Source organism: Rhinoraja longicauda, chromosome 3 (assembly GCF_053455715.1).
Source record: "Rhinoraja longicauda isolate Sanriku21f chromosome 3, sRhiLon1.1, whole genome shotgun sequence".
In the NCBI taxonomy this organism is placed as follows: Eukaryota; Metazoa; Chordata; class Chondrichthyes; order Rajiformes; family Arhynchobatidae; genus Rhinoraja; species Rhinoraja longicauda.
The window spans coordinates 84,339,431-84,360,529 of record NC_135955.1 but is presented as its reverse complement, the minus strand read 5'-3'; the positions used below and the strand labels follow the sequence as shown (position 1 = coordinate 84,360,529).

At 41.0% G+C, this 21,099-nt stretch overlaps 1 protein-coding gene across 2 annotated transcripts in view; it reads left to right on the top strand.

The window, feature by feature from the left end:
- xrcc4 (X-ray repair complementing defective repair in Chinese hamster cells 4) overlaps positions 1 to 21,099 on the top strand; it is a 373,772-nt gene that overhangs the window by 140,609 nt on the left and 212,064 nt on the right. For both annotated transcript variants that reach the window (XM_078397044.1, XM_078397043.1), the window contains exons 4-6: positions 736 to 902; positions 4,480 to 4,623; positions 8,583 to 8,713. In XM_078397044.1, coding sequence (XP_078253170.1) covers positions 736 to 902; positions 4,480 to 4,623; positions 8,583 to 8,713 — 442 coding nt within the window. The remainder of the gene's footprint in view (positions 1 to 735; positions 903 to 4,479; positions 4,624 to 8,582; positions 8,714 to 21,099) is intronic.

Genomic DNA, 21,099 nt, shown 5'->3' with positions numbered 1-21,099 from the left:
CCCCAAAACACTGATTATACTGCGAGAGGCATAGCGAACGGTGGGTTTTGCCCACTAAAATGGCGGACGTCACGCTCCTTTGTGTACTACACTTCAGTATAGGCGATTTCAACGGAGTGGTTCATCTTGCTCCTCTAGTATCTTTGCTCATGACTGAGATGAGAAAAACAAGTCTTCACTCAGAAAGTAGAGTTTCCTTTGAATTTGCTGTGTAGAATGTCAGCGGAGGCTTAGTTGCTGATAGATTGTAACTAACGATGGATAGAATTTAAGCTATGAAGAGAATTGTGTTAGTGCAGGGAAAATAACCCTGAAGTAAGAGAATAACAAGTCAACTTTATTATCATATGCACAGATATGTGGAGGGACAGGTACTGTAGGAAAATAACTGCAGATGCTGGTACAAATCGAAGGTATCACAAAATGCTGGAGTAACTCAGCAGGTCAGGCAGCATCGAGGAGAGAGGGAATGGGTGACGTTTCGGGTCGAGACCCTTCTTCAGACTGAGGGACAGGTACAATGACTTGACTTGGCAAATGAGATATGAAGAGCGGGTGCCTCCTGTTTCTTTTTCTCATATTCTCTTTTGATAGAATAGGTGGAAAATATCCAGTTCAATAGTTTGTCTCAACATGCACTGATCTACCAGTTTCTAGCCTGATATTTTGTGCTTAAAAAAACGATTTAACTGCGTGTTGGAATTGAAAATTATCATTTTTATATTTCCTGTTCAGTTTAAGCTTGGCTCTGTGGAATTGCAAGCCGTCTCTGACTCAACAGAAGTCATCAATGAGCTCATCAACTTTGTGCTCCATCGCAACGCAGAGCTACAGGGAAAGAATGACTACCTGCAACAGGAAAACAAGAGACTTTTGTGTGAGCGTAACAACAGCTTGGAAGAGTAAGTTATAAGGTGGAGCTTCTTGACACTGAAGCTCAGGTGAAGTTTCTTTGAAAGTGAAGAATGAAAGGTTGTAAGAGATTTTCTGAACTCTTTTGATAATGATTTTAGGAATTAGGCACTGAGTAATTCTACCAGCTGAACTATTCTTGATGGCAGAGTGCAAATTCTCAATTCAATTTGGTCATAACTTGAGCAAGATGTTTAAATCGCCAAGTTATTTTTCTTTTACATTTGGGCCGATCAATGATCATGTTGCGCGATAGGTAATCGGAGAGAAGACTGTTGTGATAATCCAGAGATGTAGGTTCAAATACCACAAGGGATTGAATTTATATTCAGGAAATTTTAAAAATCTGGCTATAAAAGTCTTGCAGCCTTTGTGGGTGGCCATAAAATGACCTGATTGTCATCAACAATCTCACTAAAAAGCCTTCGATTTTTATTCAGTCTTGCCTTTTGTTTTGTAATTGTCCATTAGCCCTGTCGTGAATGCCAAGTAACTCTTTTGGAGCAAAATGTTGCAAGGAGCTCGAGGGGCTAGTGGAATCAAGGGATATGGGGAGAAGGCAGGAACAGGTTACTGATTGTGGATGATCAGTGGTGCTGGCTCGAAGGGCCAAATGGCCTCCTCCTGCACCTATTTTCTATGTTTCTATGTGAGCTGTAATAAGAATTAAACTATATATATATAAATTAGTATCTCCAACTTTTTCCATTTTATATTCTTACCCTTTAGACCCAGCATACACTCTCTGTCAAATGGTTTCCTGACATTGACAGTATATACAACCGGCCTCTCCACTAAATTCATCCCTGTAAAAGATACACTCATTGTTTCAGACTACCCTGGAAAATATTATTCATTAAAAATTGTGGAAATTTGCTTGCGTTTGAAATATGTCCCATAGATCAATCAAGCAGCTGATATCTAGCCAGTAAAAGTGCCAAAGGCCTCCATCCCAGCCATGGAATATCCCGTCCTGCTGCCAAGACAGATCTATGAGCATTGGCAGCATCATGGTGGACAGTTACAAGGGAGTGGTACTGGGGATCCTTGACTTTGGGCTCTATGAATTGTGTAGCATTAAATCTTAGCTTAAGAACACAGCTGACAGTTGGACTGCTGAGCTTACTAAACTAATGCAAATGAGAAGTTGAACTGTATTAGTGAATAATAGCTCATTATAGTTCACTACAGTTCCAACAACTCATGAACATTTTATTTTCCATATTTGGTCTTTCCTTTTGATCAATCAAATTTCTAACTACATACATTCAGACATGTTAGGAAAGGAAAAGTTGAGAGGGATATGGAACAAATGTGGGCAAATGAACTAGCATATTTGGGCATCTTGTTTGGTATGGATGAGTTTGGCCAAAGTGCCTGTTTCCATGCTGTATGACTGTATCTTAATAAATGCCTTCAACATTTTTTTTGTTTTGTATTCCTGCCCTTTAAACTCACAATCTGTCAAATACATTTCCTACTTTGAAAGTACTTGTTCCTCTTTAAAAGTTTTAAATGAATGCATAAGCTCTTCAATGAAAATTATACAGTTAATTAAGTCTCCATTCACAGTATAAAGTGGCACATCTTACCAATCATTTCTTTCACTTTTGTGATCTTTGAGTTCTGAGTTTAGTTTATTGCCACATGCACCTCAGTACAGTGAAAAGCTTTTGTTGCGTGCTAACCAGTCAGCGGAAAGACAATACATGATTACAATCGAGCCATCCACAGTGTATAGGTACAGGATGATGGGAATAACGTGAATAATGTTTAGTGCAGGATAAAGCCAGTAAAGTCTGATCAAAGATAGTCCGAGGATCTCCAATGACATAGATAGCAGTTCAGGACTGCTCTCTAGGTGTTGCATAAAATTTCTGATTCTTGGCATATCACTCAAATGGCTACATTTTAGTTTTCTTTTTATGGTGAGTTAATAATAGAGCAGGCCAAGGTTTTTTTTAAACTGTTATTTGAAGGAAATAAGGTGCTTTAAATTGAATTAATTTATTTGTATATAAGCATAACATTCAATGGTCAGCTTGTTACTTGACAAAATTCAGTTGTAAACTTTGGCTTGTGACAGGCAAAGGTTATTGAATGACATTAAAATCTTGCAAAAAAGATGGCTATTTTGAATTATTTTGATGGTTGCATTAATCAGATTTCCCTTTCAACGTTAGCAGGTTAGAATTGTACTTTTATAAATAAATGGTCATGGTGTATTTTGACAATCATATTCTTTTGATAAAGGTACAAAATCTGTGCACTATTCACACATGGCTATCTTTCAATGGACATCAAAACCATGTCTATTTCAACAGTAATATTTTTAGTGCCTTTAAAAGAATGACCTTGAGTATCTGAAGGAAATCTTAAGTCATGTTATGGAGTGATATAATGTAAGAATATGAACCAGCTGGAATTTCTGAGCCATTTAAACCCACAGATCAGGAAGACCTTGGTAGTAATAAGTAAACTTTTCTTACTGTCTCTTGAATTATCAAAGATTCTTTTATTTTAATAACACTAAACATATTTTATGTTAGTAATTGCCACAGAATTGGTTTAATCTGTTTAATATTGACTGATTTCGTGTGGGAATGTTTTAATAATGTATTTTTAATTCATTTCAAAGAAAACATCTGTGAATTATATACTTGGGTCAAAGTTAGTCCACAATCTGAATTTGGAACCTTTCTTTGTTGAGCTTGGTTGAAGCATAGAGAATTGTATATTGTTGTGTATACATTACGAAATAATTAATCTTAAATACAGGGTTAAATACATTTATATATATTTTTAAAGCAGATAGTTGAACAAGTTTTTAAAATCAGGAACAATGTGGTTGAACTTGTTTATTAATTGATACCAGATTTTTAAATTATTCACATAATCTCTGATCTTAATTATTGGTTTTGTGAATAATTGAGAATTCAACAGTTGTTGGCAGCATTTTTTTTTCCAAAAAAAAGTTATCCAGGACCTGTTTTTCTTGGTAAGCTGTTTTGCTTATTTTCTCTCGCCTGCCATTTTACTGAGATTTTTTTTGTACTATACATGTTTAAAATGATGGCCGATGAGCCACTGACCTCTGCTAAAGTTCATATCTGGTAGATAGGAGGTGAGTAAGAAAAAGCCTCTTTATCCTTCCTAAATATTCCTTTTACAGGTGTTAAACCTATAATCAACTACCAAACTCCCAGAATTGTGTCGTAATTCTCCAGATTTATGTTTTCTTGACTATTTTCAATAGCTTTTATATGATTGTTTACTCAGTCAACCAACTGAGTCCTAAGTTAAATTGTGGATTTTAGACCATTTTGTATTTGTTTTTGGTTATAATAAGTTGCACTCTATACTACCGTGGAACTTTTGATAGTCGTTGCAGTGAGCACAGTATTGGCTTATTAATGCATTTAGAATCTAAATTATCACGCAGCATTAATAATTTGAGCCATTATGTAGTTGGGTTTTTGGCAAATCTGCAAATTATTAGAAAAAATTGATTTCCTGTTTATTTTTTTTAATTAAGTTCTGACATGTTTCCTGGTCCTTTTTCACCAGATTGGAGAAATATGTAAAGGCTAAGGAAGACCTGGAGCAAGATCTCTATTCTCGTTTCATCTTGGTGCTAAATGAAAAGAAAGCCAAGATTAGACAACTAGTAAAGTGTGCTCATGAACAGACAGAAGCCAGGAGCAAAGACAGGTATTTGTTTAAACCTTGAGTTTTATTGCAATTTCAGTCCAATGTATTGAAAGGCCATGAATGTTGTATATTGGTCTTTGGAGCTGTCGATCAGCTTTGGTTTATTTCAGATCAAAACTGCTGATTCTGGTAAAGACAAAGAAACAAAACAAACACTGCTTCAGTCCCTTCTGCCGACATCTGAGTGGTGACCTCCCTTCCACTGTCTCCAATCTAATGGCTCCCCAGCCCCTTGGTGCCCATTTCTATCTCCTTCCCAAAATCCGCAAACAGGACTGTCCCAGCAGACCCATTGTTTCTGCCTGCTCCTGCCACACTGAACTCTTCTCCAAAAACCGATTCTATCATGTACCGCATGTCCAGTCCTTTCCGACCGACGTCCAAGACATCGCACATGTTACTCAAAAATTCAATTCCTAGACCTCCATTGCCTCATCTTTACACGAACATCCAGTCCCTTTACACCTACATTCCCCTAGGAAGATCTCAGGGCCCTCTGGTTGCTCCTTGAACAGAGACCCAATCATTCCCCTCTACCAACACTCTCTTCCGCCTGGGCAGCACAGTGGTGCAGCGGTAGAGTTACTGCCTTACAGCGCCATAGATCCAGGTTCGATCCCGACTACGCGTGTTGTTGGTGGGCCTGTTTCCACGTTGTATCTCTATAAAAATAAAAACCTTGTCCTCGCCCTCAGCAACTTCTCTTTTGATAGACAAATTCTTGATTAGAACGGGTGCCAAGGGTTATGGGGAGAAGGCAGGAAATGGGATTAGGAGGCAGAGATCAGCCATGATTGAATGGCGGAGTAGACTCGATGGACTTGTGACTGGTGACTGTGAACTTGTGACTGGTATCTACCAGAAATCCACCGTCTCCCACAGTTATCCCACAGTTATCCCTTCATCGCCCTGCGCCCTTCATCGCCCTGCGTGGCCTGGCCGCAGCACTTTCCATCGCCCGGTGGGGGCTCAGGACCTTCATCGGCCTGCTCGGCTCGGCCCTGGGACTTTCCATCGCCCGGTGGGGGCTTCAAAAGTCGGGAGCCTCGATCGCCTCGTGGCACCACGGGAGAAGAATGAGGAGGAGATAAGACTTTTCTTTGCCTTCCATCACAGTGAGGGTGTGCCTGGAGCAATCACTGTGATGGCTGTTTGTGTTAAAATTGTAATTGTGTGTCTTGTGTTCTTTATTGTCTACTGCCAGACCCTGACGTGAGAGGACGCTGGCGCTATTTGTTCGCCGCTTCTCCTCAGGACAGTTCGTCAGTTTGTTTTTATGTCATGACTGTTTTTGTAAAGCGTCTTTGAGCACTTGGAAAAGCGCTATATAAAATAAATGTTTATTATTATTATTATATTATCGGGACTACACCTCCTCCCACCTGCCTCTTGCAAAGATGCCACACCCTACCGTCAATTTCTTCATCTCTGCCGCAGTTGTGTCCAAGATAAGGCTTTCCCCTCTTGGACATCTGAGGTCCTCCTTCTTTAGTAAACGTGGCTGTGGCAGATGGAACCCTCACCTGTGTCTTCTCTGTGTCCACTGGTTCTGCTCTCGCAACACCCCAGACAGAACAAGGACAGAGCTCCCCCAGGTGTTTGCCTTTCAACCCACCAGCTTCTGCAGTTAACACATCATTCTCTCACACTTCTGTCGCCTTCAATGTGATTCCATTACAAGTCACATCTTCCCAACCCTTTCAGCTTTCCCCAGAGATCACTCCTTCCATAACTCCTTGGTTCATTCATCCCTTCCCATCCAAACCGCCCCCTCTCCATGTACTTTCTCACTGCAACCGCACAACAGAAATAACTCAGTCGTGACACATCTCCGGAAAGAGAAGCAGGGTTAACAATTCAAGTCAAAGAAGGATAAGAAGTCAATGATATCTTCATGTGCATTGTGAAATGTGCAAAGTTCAAACTTATTGACCAAAGCAGGATGCTGCATTTGTCAAGTCCCTCTGCAATCAAAACCTCCTGTGGTGTCTAATAGCACAGCTCAATTCTCACAAGTGACAGGAGTAGAATTAGGCCATTCAACCCATCAAGTCTACTCCACCATTCAATCATGGCTGATCTATCGCTCCCTCCTAGCTCCATTTTCCCGCCTTCTCCCCATAAACTCTGATACCTGTACTAATCAAGAATCTATCTAACTCAGCCTTAAAAATATCCACTGACTTGGCCTCCATAGCCTTCTGTGGCAAAGAATTCCACAGATTCACTACCCCCTGACTGACTAGTGAAAACATCCACCCTCTGCAAGCCTTTCACTATTCTGCTGAGGATCCCCATTCGAGTATTTAAATTTGGGAGCACCTGTGTTCCATTGATTGGAAAAAATGCAGGAAACGTTCAGCAGATCCGACAGCATCTGTGGAAAGAGAAATATAGAGTGAAACAGCGTGGATACAGGCCCCACGGGCCAACATGCCCACACCGGCCAACATGCCCCAGCTGCACTAATCCCAGCTACACCTGTCCTACCTCCTCTTGCAGCTTGTTCCATACCCCCACCACCCTCAGTGTGAAAAAAGTTACCTGTCAGATTTCTATTAAATCTTTTCCCCTTCACCTTAAACCTATGTCCTCTAGTCCACAATTCACCTACTCAGGACAAGAGACTTTGTGCATCTACCTGGTCTATTTATTTCATAATTTTTATACACATGAATAACATTTCAGCTGGAAAACCCTTCATCAGAACTGAAAAGCAGAAAAAAATGAGTTACTTTGATAGGCGAGGGAGGGATAGTTCTTCTTAAGTCCCCTCGGTCATGGCTGACCATGGATGATGCATCCTAGTTGGCTGCTTGCTCCACATCGATAGGAAAAGGAGAATATCTCTGATGCAGTCAGACCAGTAATGGAATGGGGATATGTTGTTATTAAACTAACTGGTTCATGCAAGAATGAGTACAGTTGGTGAGGGAGAAAGCAAACAAGGGGACATGTAAATGCTGTGGAATATAGGTAAGATTTGTAGGAATTACCCAGCAAATTGGGCAGTGTGAATGGAGAGGGAAAAAACTGTGTTTGTGTTACAAATGGCTAATCCAGAACAGAACGAATACGGCATAGATAGCCATCTGCTTATTTGTGCTTTCCATTTTGAAAGCATTTACATTTGTCCTGATATAAAGTTAGCCTTTGCATTGCACATTAGCCAAGTTATTATGTGTACTTTCTGTGGTAATAAGGGGCGTATGCTGGCTCTCTTCATATAGATTTAATCTTTTGCTTTCTTTGAGCATGTTAATATTACTGAGATCTGAAAAAGTAAATTAGTACACGGGTTTTTTCACTACTAAATATCATGGCTTAGCATAGTCTTGTTTGAGTACATGATTGGGTGGTGGGTATATGGAACTAATACCATAGAGGTGCCAGAGAAAGTAGTTGAGACTGGTACTATAACAATATTTAAAAGGCATTTGGTTTGGTCCATGGATGGAAAAGGTTTAGAGGTATATGGACCAATCCTGGGTAGTTGGGACTCGTGTAGATGGGACATCTTGGTCGGCATGGACAAGTTGGGCCGAAGGGCCTATTTCCTTGCTGTATGACTCTATGATTGGATGTGTAGGAAAGAACTGCAGACGCTGGTTTACACCGAAGGCAGGCACAAAATGTTGGAATAATTCAGCGGGACAGGCAGCATCTCTGGAGAGAAGGAATGGGTGACGTTTCGGATCGAGACCCTTCTTCAGGCTCAAGAAGAGTCTGGAACAACGGTCTTGACCCGAAACGTCCCCCATTCCTTCTCTCCAGAGATGCTGCCTGTTCCGCTGAGTTACTCCAGCATTTTGTGTCTATCTATGATTGGATGCACTGATTATGATTACATTGAGCAGAGCCATAATGAGGTTTGATAAAATGCTTTTTATCGGGCATCATAGATTTCAAGAACAGTGATTATTGGTAAACAAATGATTTCTGTGGATTTCTTCCTTTAGGAGTGCAGTTACCACCAGCCAGGAAACTCCATTATTAACCAAGGAAGATTTTGATTCCAACACTGATGAAGAGCTCAAAGGCCAAACTTCTGAAACTAGAAGCTTGGTGCAACCTTCCAAGTCAGCCATTGGTAAGTGGATATACTTTACATTTAGCATAGAGGCTAAAGCTCATTACAAATTCGGGCAATCCATAATGAAACAGATTGGACTTTGATTAACAATTTCTTTGCAAACATAATCAGCTTTTTCACATCAAACTGTATGGCTTTGAACTGAAAATATACATGCAAGATTCAAAATCAACGTTTAATTAAGTGAAACATTAACATGAAAAAGGAGATGGCACAGTGGAAAATAATCTTATAAATAATTGTTTTCTGAGCTACTCTATCTGCTGGTTGGTCATGCTATTTTCTACATGTTGTCTTGATGGAGAGGGAGCTGTCTTTTGTTGGCGTGTCAGAAAAGCCTTTCCCGCACTGTTATTGCAGTCTGGGAAATGATGCACTAAACAAACGTCTTATAGCTAATTATTGGGGCAAAGTGTTTCAAATTAATCTGACAAGGAATGCAAGTTCACTTCATTATTTCAATTATAAAAATCATTAGTTACAAAGCCAAACTTTAATTTCATAATTTCTCTTAAATGCAGTGTTGAAGATAGAAAATTTGAAATGCAAACTGAAGTTGCATCAGAAGCAGATGGAGATTTACATCTGTTGCTCTGAAAATCTTTGTATTAATGCCATTAAATAGTGACAGGGACATGTGGTAAATATCAACATATTTCCGTGACCGTCTGTCCCTGGTCACATGATCTAATAATATTGGTCATCTATCCTGGTATGCAGAAATAGGAAGAAATCCAGTGTTCTTGTTTCTTTTCTTCTCACTACATGGAATGAGACCATTTGACCCATCGAGTTTATGTCCACTGTCAGAGCAAGTCCATCAATTAATTTCCCCCACTGATTACCTGATAACCTATTCTCATATGGCCATCAACTTCACCCTGATTTTCGCACCTCCCTCTTACCGTAGGAGTAATTTATTAACCCATCAGCCATGATGTCTTTACTATGCGGTGGGATGTTGAAGTATCTGAGAAAACTCATGCAGTTGCAGGGAGAAAGCGCAAATTCACCAAGGACAACACTGGATATCAGGATTTAAATTGAGTGGATGGAGCTTGATGCAGTAACAGTTCCCGCAATTCCACTATGCCACCCGTCCATCATACAGTATAACCACTGATTGGTATCCACGTTTGCTCTTAAAAATACAATGTGCCAACAACTCAACAAATGCAGAATAACATCTGATAGTAGACCACCCTGGAGGTTCACCAGCATAATCCAATTTCTAAAATTCATTTGTATAAATTTTGCTCACAGTTGTTCGATTTTCAGTCTTTATGTGACCATTCTAGTTCTGTTATTTGATAATAATTGGTGTGGCTATGTGCTTAAATGCGTAATTTTAATGACTCAGCATTTCCTTTTGCTTAAATATGCAGTTTTTTGGATATAAATGTGATTATAATTGCTATTTGTAATAAAATTAGCTGTTCAATTGCCTGTGATTAATTAAGTTCTCCTTTGCAAATGTTTTTTTCCTAAACCTTGGCACAATAACAAAGAAGCTTTGCATTTAAGCACGACAAGAAAAGGAAAGTATTCAATATTGATGGATTATTGACCCGAGGTAAAAAAAATTGCAACATCGTCTTTTTTCCTTGATGAATGCAGTCAGGGTGTAGGATGTGGATTCTTCACCCATGTGTAATTAGTTAAGTGCCATTGTTATGGATTAAAGCAGTCAGTACCTCCGTGAGCACCACCTCCTCCACTTCTGATACTAGCTGAAACCAAGTATAAGGATCTTTTGTTTCGGTGGTCCTGGTATTGTGTCTGAAACTGATTTTACTCCTCGTTAAAGGAGATAGATGGATACTGTGTTCTGATTTCTTGAGTGCAAACTCTACTCTTCTGGCTATTTTTGTGCATAGACACATAATTTGGGAGTAGTGGATCACTCAATCGCTCAATGAATCCACCATTTAAAAAAAATCCCGATTGATCTGTCATCTTGTCTCTGCATTCATGTGGACCGAAGACCATCTTTCACCTGTATAGGAAGGCACTACAGATGCTGGTTTAAACCGAAGATAGACACAAAATGTTGGAGTAACTCAGCGGGACAGGCAGCATCTCTGGAGAGAAGGAATGGGTGACATTTCGGGTCAAGACCCTTCTGTAGGCTTTCATGTCTCGACCAGAAATGGCAGTAAAGGAATCGGTAGTAAGGAAGACAAATGCAATGCTAGCATTCATTTTGAGATGCCTAGAATATAAAAACAGGGAGAAGAGGGTCTGAAGAAGGGGTCTCAACCCAAAACGTCACCCATTCCTTCTCTCCAGAGATGCTGCCTGTCCCTCCAGCATTTTGTGTCTATCTTATAGAAACATATAAAATTCTTAAGGGGTTGGAGAGGCTAGATGCGGGAAGATTGTTCCCGATGTTGGGGAAGTCCAGAACCAGGGGTCACAGCTTAAGGACTGAGATGAGAAAACATTTCTTCACACAGAGAGTGGTGAGTCTGTGGAATTCTCTGCCACAGAAGGTAGTTGAGGCCAGTTCATCAGCTATATTTAAGAGGGAGTTAGATGTGGTCCTTGTGGCTAAAGGGATCAGGGGGTATGGAGAGAAGGCAGGTACAGGTTGCTGAGCTGGACGATCAGCCATGATCATATTGAATGGCGGTGCGGGTTCGAAGGGCCGAACGGCCTACTCCTGCACCTATTTTCTATGTCTATGTTTCTATGTTTCTATCTACGATCTTTCACCTCCATGCTTATCAATTACCTATCTGCTTCTGACTTTTAAATATTCCAATAGTGACATCCCTCTGAGAAAAAAAAACATTTCATTTCTCTAGGTGGCAAGTAGTGCAGCTAATAGAGCCGCCACCTCACAACTAGAATGACTCGGTTTAGTCCTGATCTCCTGTCCTGTCTGCATGGAGGTTCCATGTTTTTGCTGTGATCGGATGAAATTCCTCGCAGTACTCTGGTTTCTCACACATCCCAAAGATGTGTAGGTTGGTAGGTTAATTGGCCATCGTTAGGTGATTTCAGTGTTCAATAGAATTGATGTAAAAGTGAGGAGAAAATATTACAAGGGAAATCAATGGGGGGGGAAAGGATTGTTGTGTGAACTGGCATAAATTTATTGGGCCAAATGTCGTAAGGAAAGATGGAAAATGTGATTTATTTTTTGTCTTGTGTGGGCTGCCCCTTATTTTACAACTGTGATTTCCTCCTCCCCTTGTGCCACCCAGCCCACCCTGATTCCAGATTCTCCTAGAAAGGATAGACACAAAATGCTGGAGTAACTCAGCGGGACAGGCAACATCTCTGAATAGAATGGGTGACATTTCGGGAGCCAGAGATGCTGCCTGTCCCACTGAGTTACTCCAGCATTTTGTGTCTATCTTCAGTGTAAACCAGCATCTGCAGTTCCTTCCTACACATTTCTCCTAGAATGGAAACAACCTCTACGTATCCTCCGTAGCTCAGGATCTTACAATTCATCTCTCACTGTTTCTAACTCCAGTGAATACAAGCTAAGCCTCATAAAACAACATGTCCATTCCAGGCATCGGTACGTTGAGCCTTCTGTATCCCGCTTCCAATGCGTTATGTCCTTACTTAATAAAGCAAACCATTACTACACACAGTACTCCAAGTATGGTCTGACCAATGTCCTACATAATGGAAGCATCACCTCTTTACTTTTGTATTCAATTTCCCCAGTGATAAACAAGTTTTTCATATGACTTGTTTATTGCTGGTGAGAGTGGCAAAAATGTAAAGGAGATGTGAGGGGCAGGTTTTTTTTCACTGAGGGTGGTGGGTGCTGGAAAACGCTACCAGGGGCGGTGAAGGAGGCAGATACGACAGTGACATTTGGATGGTTTTTGGATATGGACATGGGAATGCAGGGAATAGAGGGATATGGATGATGTGCAGACAGAGAAGATTAGTTTGACTTGGTATCATGTTCGGCATGGACATTCGCAGCCCAAGGGCCTGTTCATGTGCTGTACTGTTCTATTTTTCATTTGTACCTGAATAGCAGTCTTCAGCAAATCATGCTCCAGGGTCTGCAGATCCATCTATTTCTTGGAGTCCTGACGCGAATCACCATTTATATAATAGGCACATGATTTTCAATTTGTTCAGCCAAAATGGATAATTTAGCAGTTTCCACTGAATATTCCCTTCACTGGGTGTTTGTCCACTCACATCTTTGCTCAGCATCTTTGCCCATATTAAAATTAGTATTCATGTCTTATCCAAGTTTTTTTGCGAGTGGTAAAAAGCTGGTGTAGGTTGGAGCTGCAGATGCTGGTTTAAACCGAAGATAGACACAAAATGCCGGAGTAACTCAGCGGGACAGGCAGCATCTCTGGAGAGAAGGAATTGGTGATGTTTCGGGTCGAGACCCTTCCTCTTCAGACTCAAAAAGCTGGGGCCACAGTCCTGTGGTACACGTGTTACATCTTGCCTTTCAGAAAAAGACCCATTTACAACGACACTCTGTTTCTTATTAGCCGACTAATTTCTCACCTTATCTCCACCATCGTGAGCTTTTATTTCCCACAGTAGCCTTATCGTATGCCTTATGCATATCATCGAATGATAATATTAAACTATGTGACCATGGAAGGACGAGCAGAACATCATAAATTAATCTGTGCTCTTTCATGTCTATCATTTGCATGTACAGTTTCTTGTAACAAGGAATGATAGCAATTAGAAGGGATGCCCTTGGACCTTTAGAGATGATCTTAGCAGTTCTTAATTAAGATTTGGCTAAATTAACCATTGCTAATGACATTTAATTTCTCCCAGTACAAATGCCTCAGTACCACAGAATTATTTATACAGGGTGCCCAGGAAAAGACAACGTTTTAACCAAGAACATGATTTCTAAACTACTTGTACGTGTCCAGCGAGTTGCATTTGAAATCAGTGACTACATACTTGTAGTTTTTAAATAATTCCAGCTTTTTGTGGAATTAAATGAAAAACTATTAATCACCAAATCCTTTTACACTCTCTATTTCAAAGAGGAAGTCCCTCCATCAGTTTCATATTTAGAAAGTAAGGCCTGATTTCCTGGCTGCTGGGCATTAAGATTCTTTACAGGCTCTCTTCATGTTAAGTATCTTCAATTACCATCCAATAACAGCAACTTCACTTTCTGTGTGCAATACATTTAGACACAATCTACATTTAGCTATGGTATACTGAGTTTAATACCCGAATGAGCAGGAAATAAACCTATTGACTTGTACAAACTTTTGTGGCACGGTGGCACAGCGGTAGAGTTGCTGCTGATTGACCCGGGTTCAATCCTGGCTATGGGTGCTGTCTGTACAGAGTTTGTACATTCTCTCCGTGTGTTTTCTCCGAGTACTTTGGTTTCTTCCCACACTCCAAAGATGTACAGGTTTGTAGGATAATTGGCTTGGTACAAATATAAATTGTCCCTAGTGTGTGTCGGATAGTGTTAATGTGCAGGGATTTCTGGACCGATGCGGATTCGGTGGGCTGAAGGGCCTGTTTCCAAACTGTATCTTTAAACTGAACTAAATTTACTGGAAAATAATAATACAAAATGCTGATTGTGTGGAAAAAAATGAGCAGTGCCAAAGTAAGTAGACATTTTCTCGATGCGTGTAATGTTATTTTTTGCATGTTGTTCTCATTTAATTTACAGTTACTTTGGTGAAGCAATGAGCATTGTCTGTCTGTGATTGTTAACCAATGACTATTTTCTCACGCTTGTCTCCACAATGAAAGAAATGTGTAAATAACTTGCATTGAAAAAATGAAATGTAACGGCAATGGCAAAGAAAAAGAAAGTTGACCAAACAGATCAAATGCAAATGAATGAATATTCTGGATATTATATCTTCAGGATGTCCCAAAGCATTTTACAGTCAATGAATTGTAATTAAAAAGTAATCGCGGAGATTTTAGAGGAAAAGAATATCCAATTTCAATTCGCAATGTGTGAACATCTGACTTAAGATAGGAAAGTGAACTTTCTACAGAGAAGAGAGCATAAGGCATGACTCAACTATAACCATAATGTACATTGAGTGTTACATTTATCTGCATGTCTCAATGAAATCCACTTATACTTTGTGGAAATTCCTCTCCGAACACCAGTTTTTACAGAATGAAAGCACCAAAGTTTTTGTTTAAAAGCGGGTTTGAAGGTTAATTGGCCTCTGTAAATTGCGAGTAAATTAAAGTGTTGGGAGTCGATTAATTAATATATACTAACAACAAATATTACAAAGGCACCTGAAAATTGCTCGCATTGGCTTAATCAGATCCATTTATCTAAATAAATGTTCTCAAGATTGCTCAATCTGAGACTGCACCCTTATCAAGTAGGGAGTATAATGGTCATTTTGATATCACGTCACGGTGCCAGGGTAGTGGTCATTCTGTGTCATTCTAACCGATTCTGTTGCTGCAGTTAGAAAGTACATCAAGATCAATGAGAATGATCAGCCATGATCACAATGAATGGTGGTAATAGACAATAGACTCGAAGGGCCGAATGGCCTACTCCTGCACCTATTGTCTATTGTCTATCAAGTCATAGAATCATACAGCATGGCAAGGGGAAAGATTTAATAGGAACCTGAGGGGCAACTTTTTCACACAGAGGGTGGTCGGTATATGGGACGAGCTGCCAGAGGAGGTAGTTGAGGCATGCACTATAGCAACATTTAAAAGATATTTTGACAGGTGCATGGATAAGAAAGATTTGGAGGGATATGGACCAAACACAGGCAGGTGCGACCAGTGTAGATGGCGCATCTTAGTCGGCATGGTTCAAGTTGGACTTAAGGGTCTGTTTCCATGCTGGGTGGCTCCATGCTGTTTCCATGCTGGGTGGCATATATATATACATACACACACACACACACACACACACACACATACCCACAAGTACACACACACACACACACACACACACACACACACACACACACACACACACACATATATATATATATACATACACTGAACTTTTTTCTCTCTCGTTTATCATATTGTTTACATTGCACCATGTTTACGTATTCTGTTGTGTGCAGCAAGTAAGAATTTCATTGTTCTATCTGGGACACATGACAATAAACCACTCTTGATTCTTTATAACTCTATGACAACAAGATTCTTGGAGTTGTAGATAGTGTGGAAGGAGGCCAAAATATACAGCGTGGTATAGGTCAACTGCAGAGATAGGCGGAGAAATGGCACACCCATCAGATTCAGGGACAGTTTCTTCCCAGCTGTTATCAGGGAACCGAAGCATCCCACCACAAGCGGAGAGCAGTGCTGAACTACTATCTACCTCTTTGGTGACCCTCGGACTATCCTTGTTCGGACTTTGCAGGCTTTATCTTGCACTAAACGTTATTCCCTTATCATGTATCTGTACTCTGTAAATGGATCAATTGTAATCATGTATTGTCTTTCTGCTGACTGGTTAGCACGCAACAAAAGCTTTTCACTGTACCTTGGTGCACGTGACAATAAACTAAATTGAACAGAAAAAAAAGATGGGGTTTAATCTGAGCAAATGTGGGGTGTCGCTCTTGGGAGGTCGGGTACCCCATCATTCTTTGTGCCCCCCACATCGGGCCCCCATTGTGTTCTCGTTGCCCCTCCCCCTTTCATTCTTTTGTCACATTCGGACCAGATGGTAAGGAAGGGTGATTTTATTCCCATAGAACTCCCAGCTGTACTCTGTTGCATATTGTTTAAACATAGCTTTTTCTTTCTTTGGTGGATAGTGTAAAGTGGATGAGCAATAAAACTATTTTACAAGGTTGCACCAGATTTGTTGAATTGTTGAATTGTGGAGAACAGCCCAATCCTCCTGAAATATGCAGCACATATTCAAGTTCAGGAAATCTTTGAATAGCTGATTTTGATTTCAAGCGCATTTGTTCTGAGAAAGTCCTGCTGTAAATGCATTTAACGCAAGCATTAAAGTAAGTTACATGGATCCATTAGAGTTCTTGGCTATTGTGTGAATATTACATTTAATCCTTTGAATTCAACGAAGAAGCACATTCTGATTGCACATTTAGTTTTTTAAAACATCTAAAAGGAAAGCTCTCCTAAGCTTGTGAATGATCACCCTGGTAGAATAACTTTGACCCTGCGGTCTGTCCTTATCTCCCCATACATATCAGCAGTTAAGGTCAATAAAACTTCTAGAAAGAATAAATATTCTTTTATCCTCATTTTATTTTTCCAACTCACATTCTTAAAAAGCAGAAGACTTAATTTCTCTCTCTTTGATTTTAGTTGTTTCCATATTTTCTTAATAAAACTTCAACTCATGCTGTGCAGGTGCAGAACATAAATTCCATACTATCTGATTTCTCTGCAGGGAACATCTGACATGACACTGATCAACCAGGGCAGCACTTGCCTGAATCAAAAGTGAAGGAGACCAAGGAAGAGTTAGGTTTATCTTTGCACCCGACTAGAATGTCGATCAGAAAGGTTGCTGCATGTTATGTTATTGGAGTGCAAAGACTCAGTTACTATGCAAGAGCATTTGTTATACAACAGTTGAGAACCCTGTCAAACACAAGTGGTGAGGTGGAGTATGGTGAGTAGGGGGTGGGGTAAGGTGGTAATGATGTGGGTTTGTTGGGTGGAGGTAAAATTTCTCTGCAAAGTCAAAAAACTGGAAATCCGACAAGGAAAAATACAGATCAAATATTCCTCCGTTCCAGATACAAGAATGAAATTGATAATCAGGCCTTGTCCACGGACCAATACTATCATCTTAGGTGGTCAGATTCAAATTAAGGTATTCAGGATTCAGGTTAGGATTCAGGATATCTTTATTTGTCATCCAAAAAACAAGTCTTTTGGACGAGATTTCGTCACCCACAGTCCAACAATAAGAGCAATAAAATAAGCAAATTACACAACCCCAACCAACACAAAACACAAAAAAAAGAAACATCCATCACAGTGAGTCTCCTCCAGTCCCCTCCTCACTGTGATGGAAGGCCTGATTGTCTTTTCACTTCCCCTGCCGTCTTCTCCCGCGGTCAGGCTGTTGTCGTTGCCACGTTCCAGGCCGCGCTGGACGGTGAAAGGTCCGCAGCGGGCCGACCCATGCCGCGCGATCCGGGGCGGGCGAAGACGCTGCTGCTGCTGCTGCACGTCGGGTCTCTATTGTCATGTACATTAGAGATGCAATGAAACTCCCTGTTGACATGAATCTCCAAGTAAATATTATACATACAGTAATGATAAATATGACAATAAAGAACAGTTCCACGGTGCAAAGATTATAATGCGATGTGAAATAGCGCAAAAGACGAACATAATAAGCAAATGAAATGGAGTTAAGAATAAGAATACATGACAGCACCTCCGTGAAGGTGGAGTGAAAGAAGTGATGGTTCCTTAGTCTGATATAATGTGGAAGAAGCTTTCTGAAATTTGGACGTCTGGATTTTCAAGCTCCAGTATCTTTTCTGGGAAGAGGGAATGGACAGGGTGTCCCGCATCCTGGAGGGTTCTTCCAGTCTTGCTGTTGCAGCTCAGAGCAGAGCAGTTGCCATAACAGATACATCTCAGAATACATTTGTAAACACAACTGTAGAAGTTTGAGAGAATGCTCATGGACATGTTGAATCTTCCCAGATGCCTTAAAAGCCCATGGCATTAGCTGTATCTAGTACCTTTTGCCATTATTCCTATCACGTGGAGTGATCTGAATTGGCTAAAGACTGGCATCTTGCCATGCTGGGGACCACTGGGGGAGGCCAAGTTGGCTCATCCACTTTGTAACTTCTGACTGAAGAGTCTTGCAAATGTTTCAAATTTCTCTCTTGTACTGATGTGGTGGGCTCCCCCATTGTTGATAATGAAGATATTTGTAGTGCCTGTTATTTTGGGTGGATGTGACAGGACTACAGAGCTTGGATCTAATCTGTTGGTTGTTTTGGTTGCATGAGAACATAGGTGCTGGCTAAAAACATTCTCTTCAAACGATTAGGGTTGGACATGAATACAATCAAGCCATACACAAGTACAAGAGGTAGAGTAAAGAGAAAAATACAAGCATGCTTTGGGCGGTTACAGTGGCACAGCGGTAAAGTTGCTGCCTTACAACGCCAGAGACACAGGCTCAATGTTGACTTTTGGGTGCTGTCTGTACGGAGTAAGTATGTTCTCCCTCTGACCACGTGGGATTTCTCCAGGTGCTCCAGTTTCCACCCATACTCCAAAGACGTTCAGGATTGTAGGTTAACTGGCTTTGGTAAAAACAATTATAAATTGTCCCTCGTGTGTAGGATAGCGTTAGTGTACGTGGTGATTGCTGGTCGGTGCGGACTCGGTGGGCTGAGGGGCCTGTTTCCACGCTGTATCTCTTAAGTCTAAAAGAGTGCAGAAGGTAGTGGAATATAACCGGAATATGAGGTGCTTTTCTTTAGTGTGCATTTACCCTCACCATGGCAGTGCAGTAGAAATAGGAAAGGCAGTTGAATTAACATACTGTAGAATCGCAAACTCGAGGTGGTTATTGCTGGCAGAATGCCACCAAAATATCACTGATATCGTGACCCTACTTGACACACTGTTCAATAAAGTAAAAAATCCAGGGACAAGGAAGAGACCCAAATTAAACACAAAACTTGCCCAGTGGCAAAAAGTAAAGGTGAATGTTTGTTGGGTATGTTTATGATTGTTTACAGAGTACGCTACTCTGAACTCAGGCAAAAAAGTCCCATCTCTTACTTTTAATTGAACGCATTAAAAGTAATATAGTGGACATCAAAAAAGTTAGTAGAAGATCCAAATGTTGCTCGTACGGTTGACATTGGGAAGAAGGCTTTTTGTCGGCGTCCTTGTCAGATTGATGGAGAAGTGGTATAAAATATTATTTTTGGAGACTTCAATCACTGTCAAGTGTAAGAAAATAACTGCAGATGCTGGTACAAATCGAAGGTATTTATTCACAAAATGCTGGAGTAACTCAGCAGGTCAGGCAGCATCTCAGGAGAGAAGGAATGGGCGACGTTTCGGGTCGAGACCCTTCTTCAGACTGATGTCAGGGGGGCGGGACAAAGGAAGGATATAGGTGGAGACAGGAAGACAGTGGGAGATCTGGGAAGGGGGAGGGGAAGAGAGGGACAGAGGAACTATCTAAAGTTGGAGAAGTCGATGATCACTATCAATATCCTGGCTGTCACCAGTGACCAGAAATTCAACCGGACTAGCAGTATCAATACCGTGGCTACACCAGTAGATTAGAGACTAAGTATCCTGCGGAAAGTGAGTCACTTTCTGAAGCCCCAAAGCCTTTCCATAATGCAGGAGACACAAGTCTGTTGGTCATGGGATACTCTTCATTTGTCCGGGATTCCACAACAACACACAAGATGCTTGACACCATTCAGGGCAAAGCGATCCCTCCCAAACCTGTGACCTTGGCTACCAAGATAAGACGAGGTCTTCATGAACGTGGAAACACTGCCGCCACATGAGTCTCTTTAAGTCGCAAATTACTTCCAATATTTCTGTCAGTGTTGCTGAATGTAGAGCCTGGGACCTTCAATAGAGAAATAGACAATAGACAATAGGTGCAGGAGTAGGCCATTCAGCCCTTCGAGCCAGCACCGCCATTCAATGCGATCATGGCTGATCACTCTCAATCAGTACCCCGTTCCTGCCTTCTCCCCATACCCCCTCACTCCGCTATCCTTAAGAGCTCTATCCAGCTCTCTCTTGAAAGCATCCAACGAACTGGCCTCCACTGCCTTCTGAGGCAGAGAATTCCACACCTTCACCACTCTCTGACTGAAAAAGTTCTTCCTCATCTCCGTTCTAAATGGCCTACCCCTTATTCTTAAACTGTGGCCCCTTGTTCTGGACTCCCCCAACATTGGGAACATGTTTCCTGCCTCTAATGTGTCCAATCCCCTAATTATCTTATATGTTTCAATAAGATCCCCCCTCATCCTTCTAAATTCCAGTGTATACAAGCCCAATCGCTCCAGCCTTTCAACATACGACAGTCCCGCCATTCCGGGAATTAACCTAATGAACCTACGCTGCACGCCCTCCATAGCAAGAATATCCTTCCTCAAATTTGGAGACCAAAACTGCACACAGTACTCCAGGTGCGGTCTCACCAGGGCCCGGTACAACTGTAGAAGGACCTCTTTGCTCCTATACTCAACTCCTCTTGTTATGAAGGCCAACATTCCATTGGCTTTCTTCACTGCCTGCTGTACCTGCATGCTTCCTTTCATTGACTGATGCACTAGGACACCCAGATCTCGTTGAATTCCCCCTCCTCCTAACTTGACACCATTCAGATAATAATCTGCCTTTCTATTCTTACTTCCAAAGTGAATAACCTCACACTTATCTGCATTAAACTG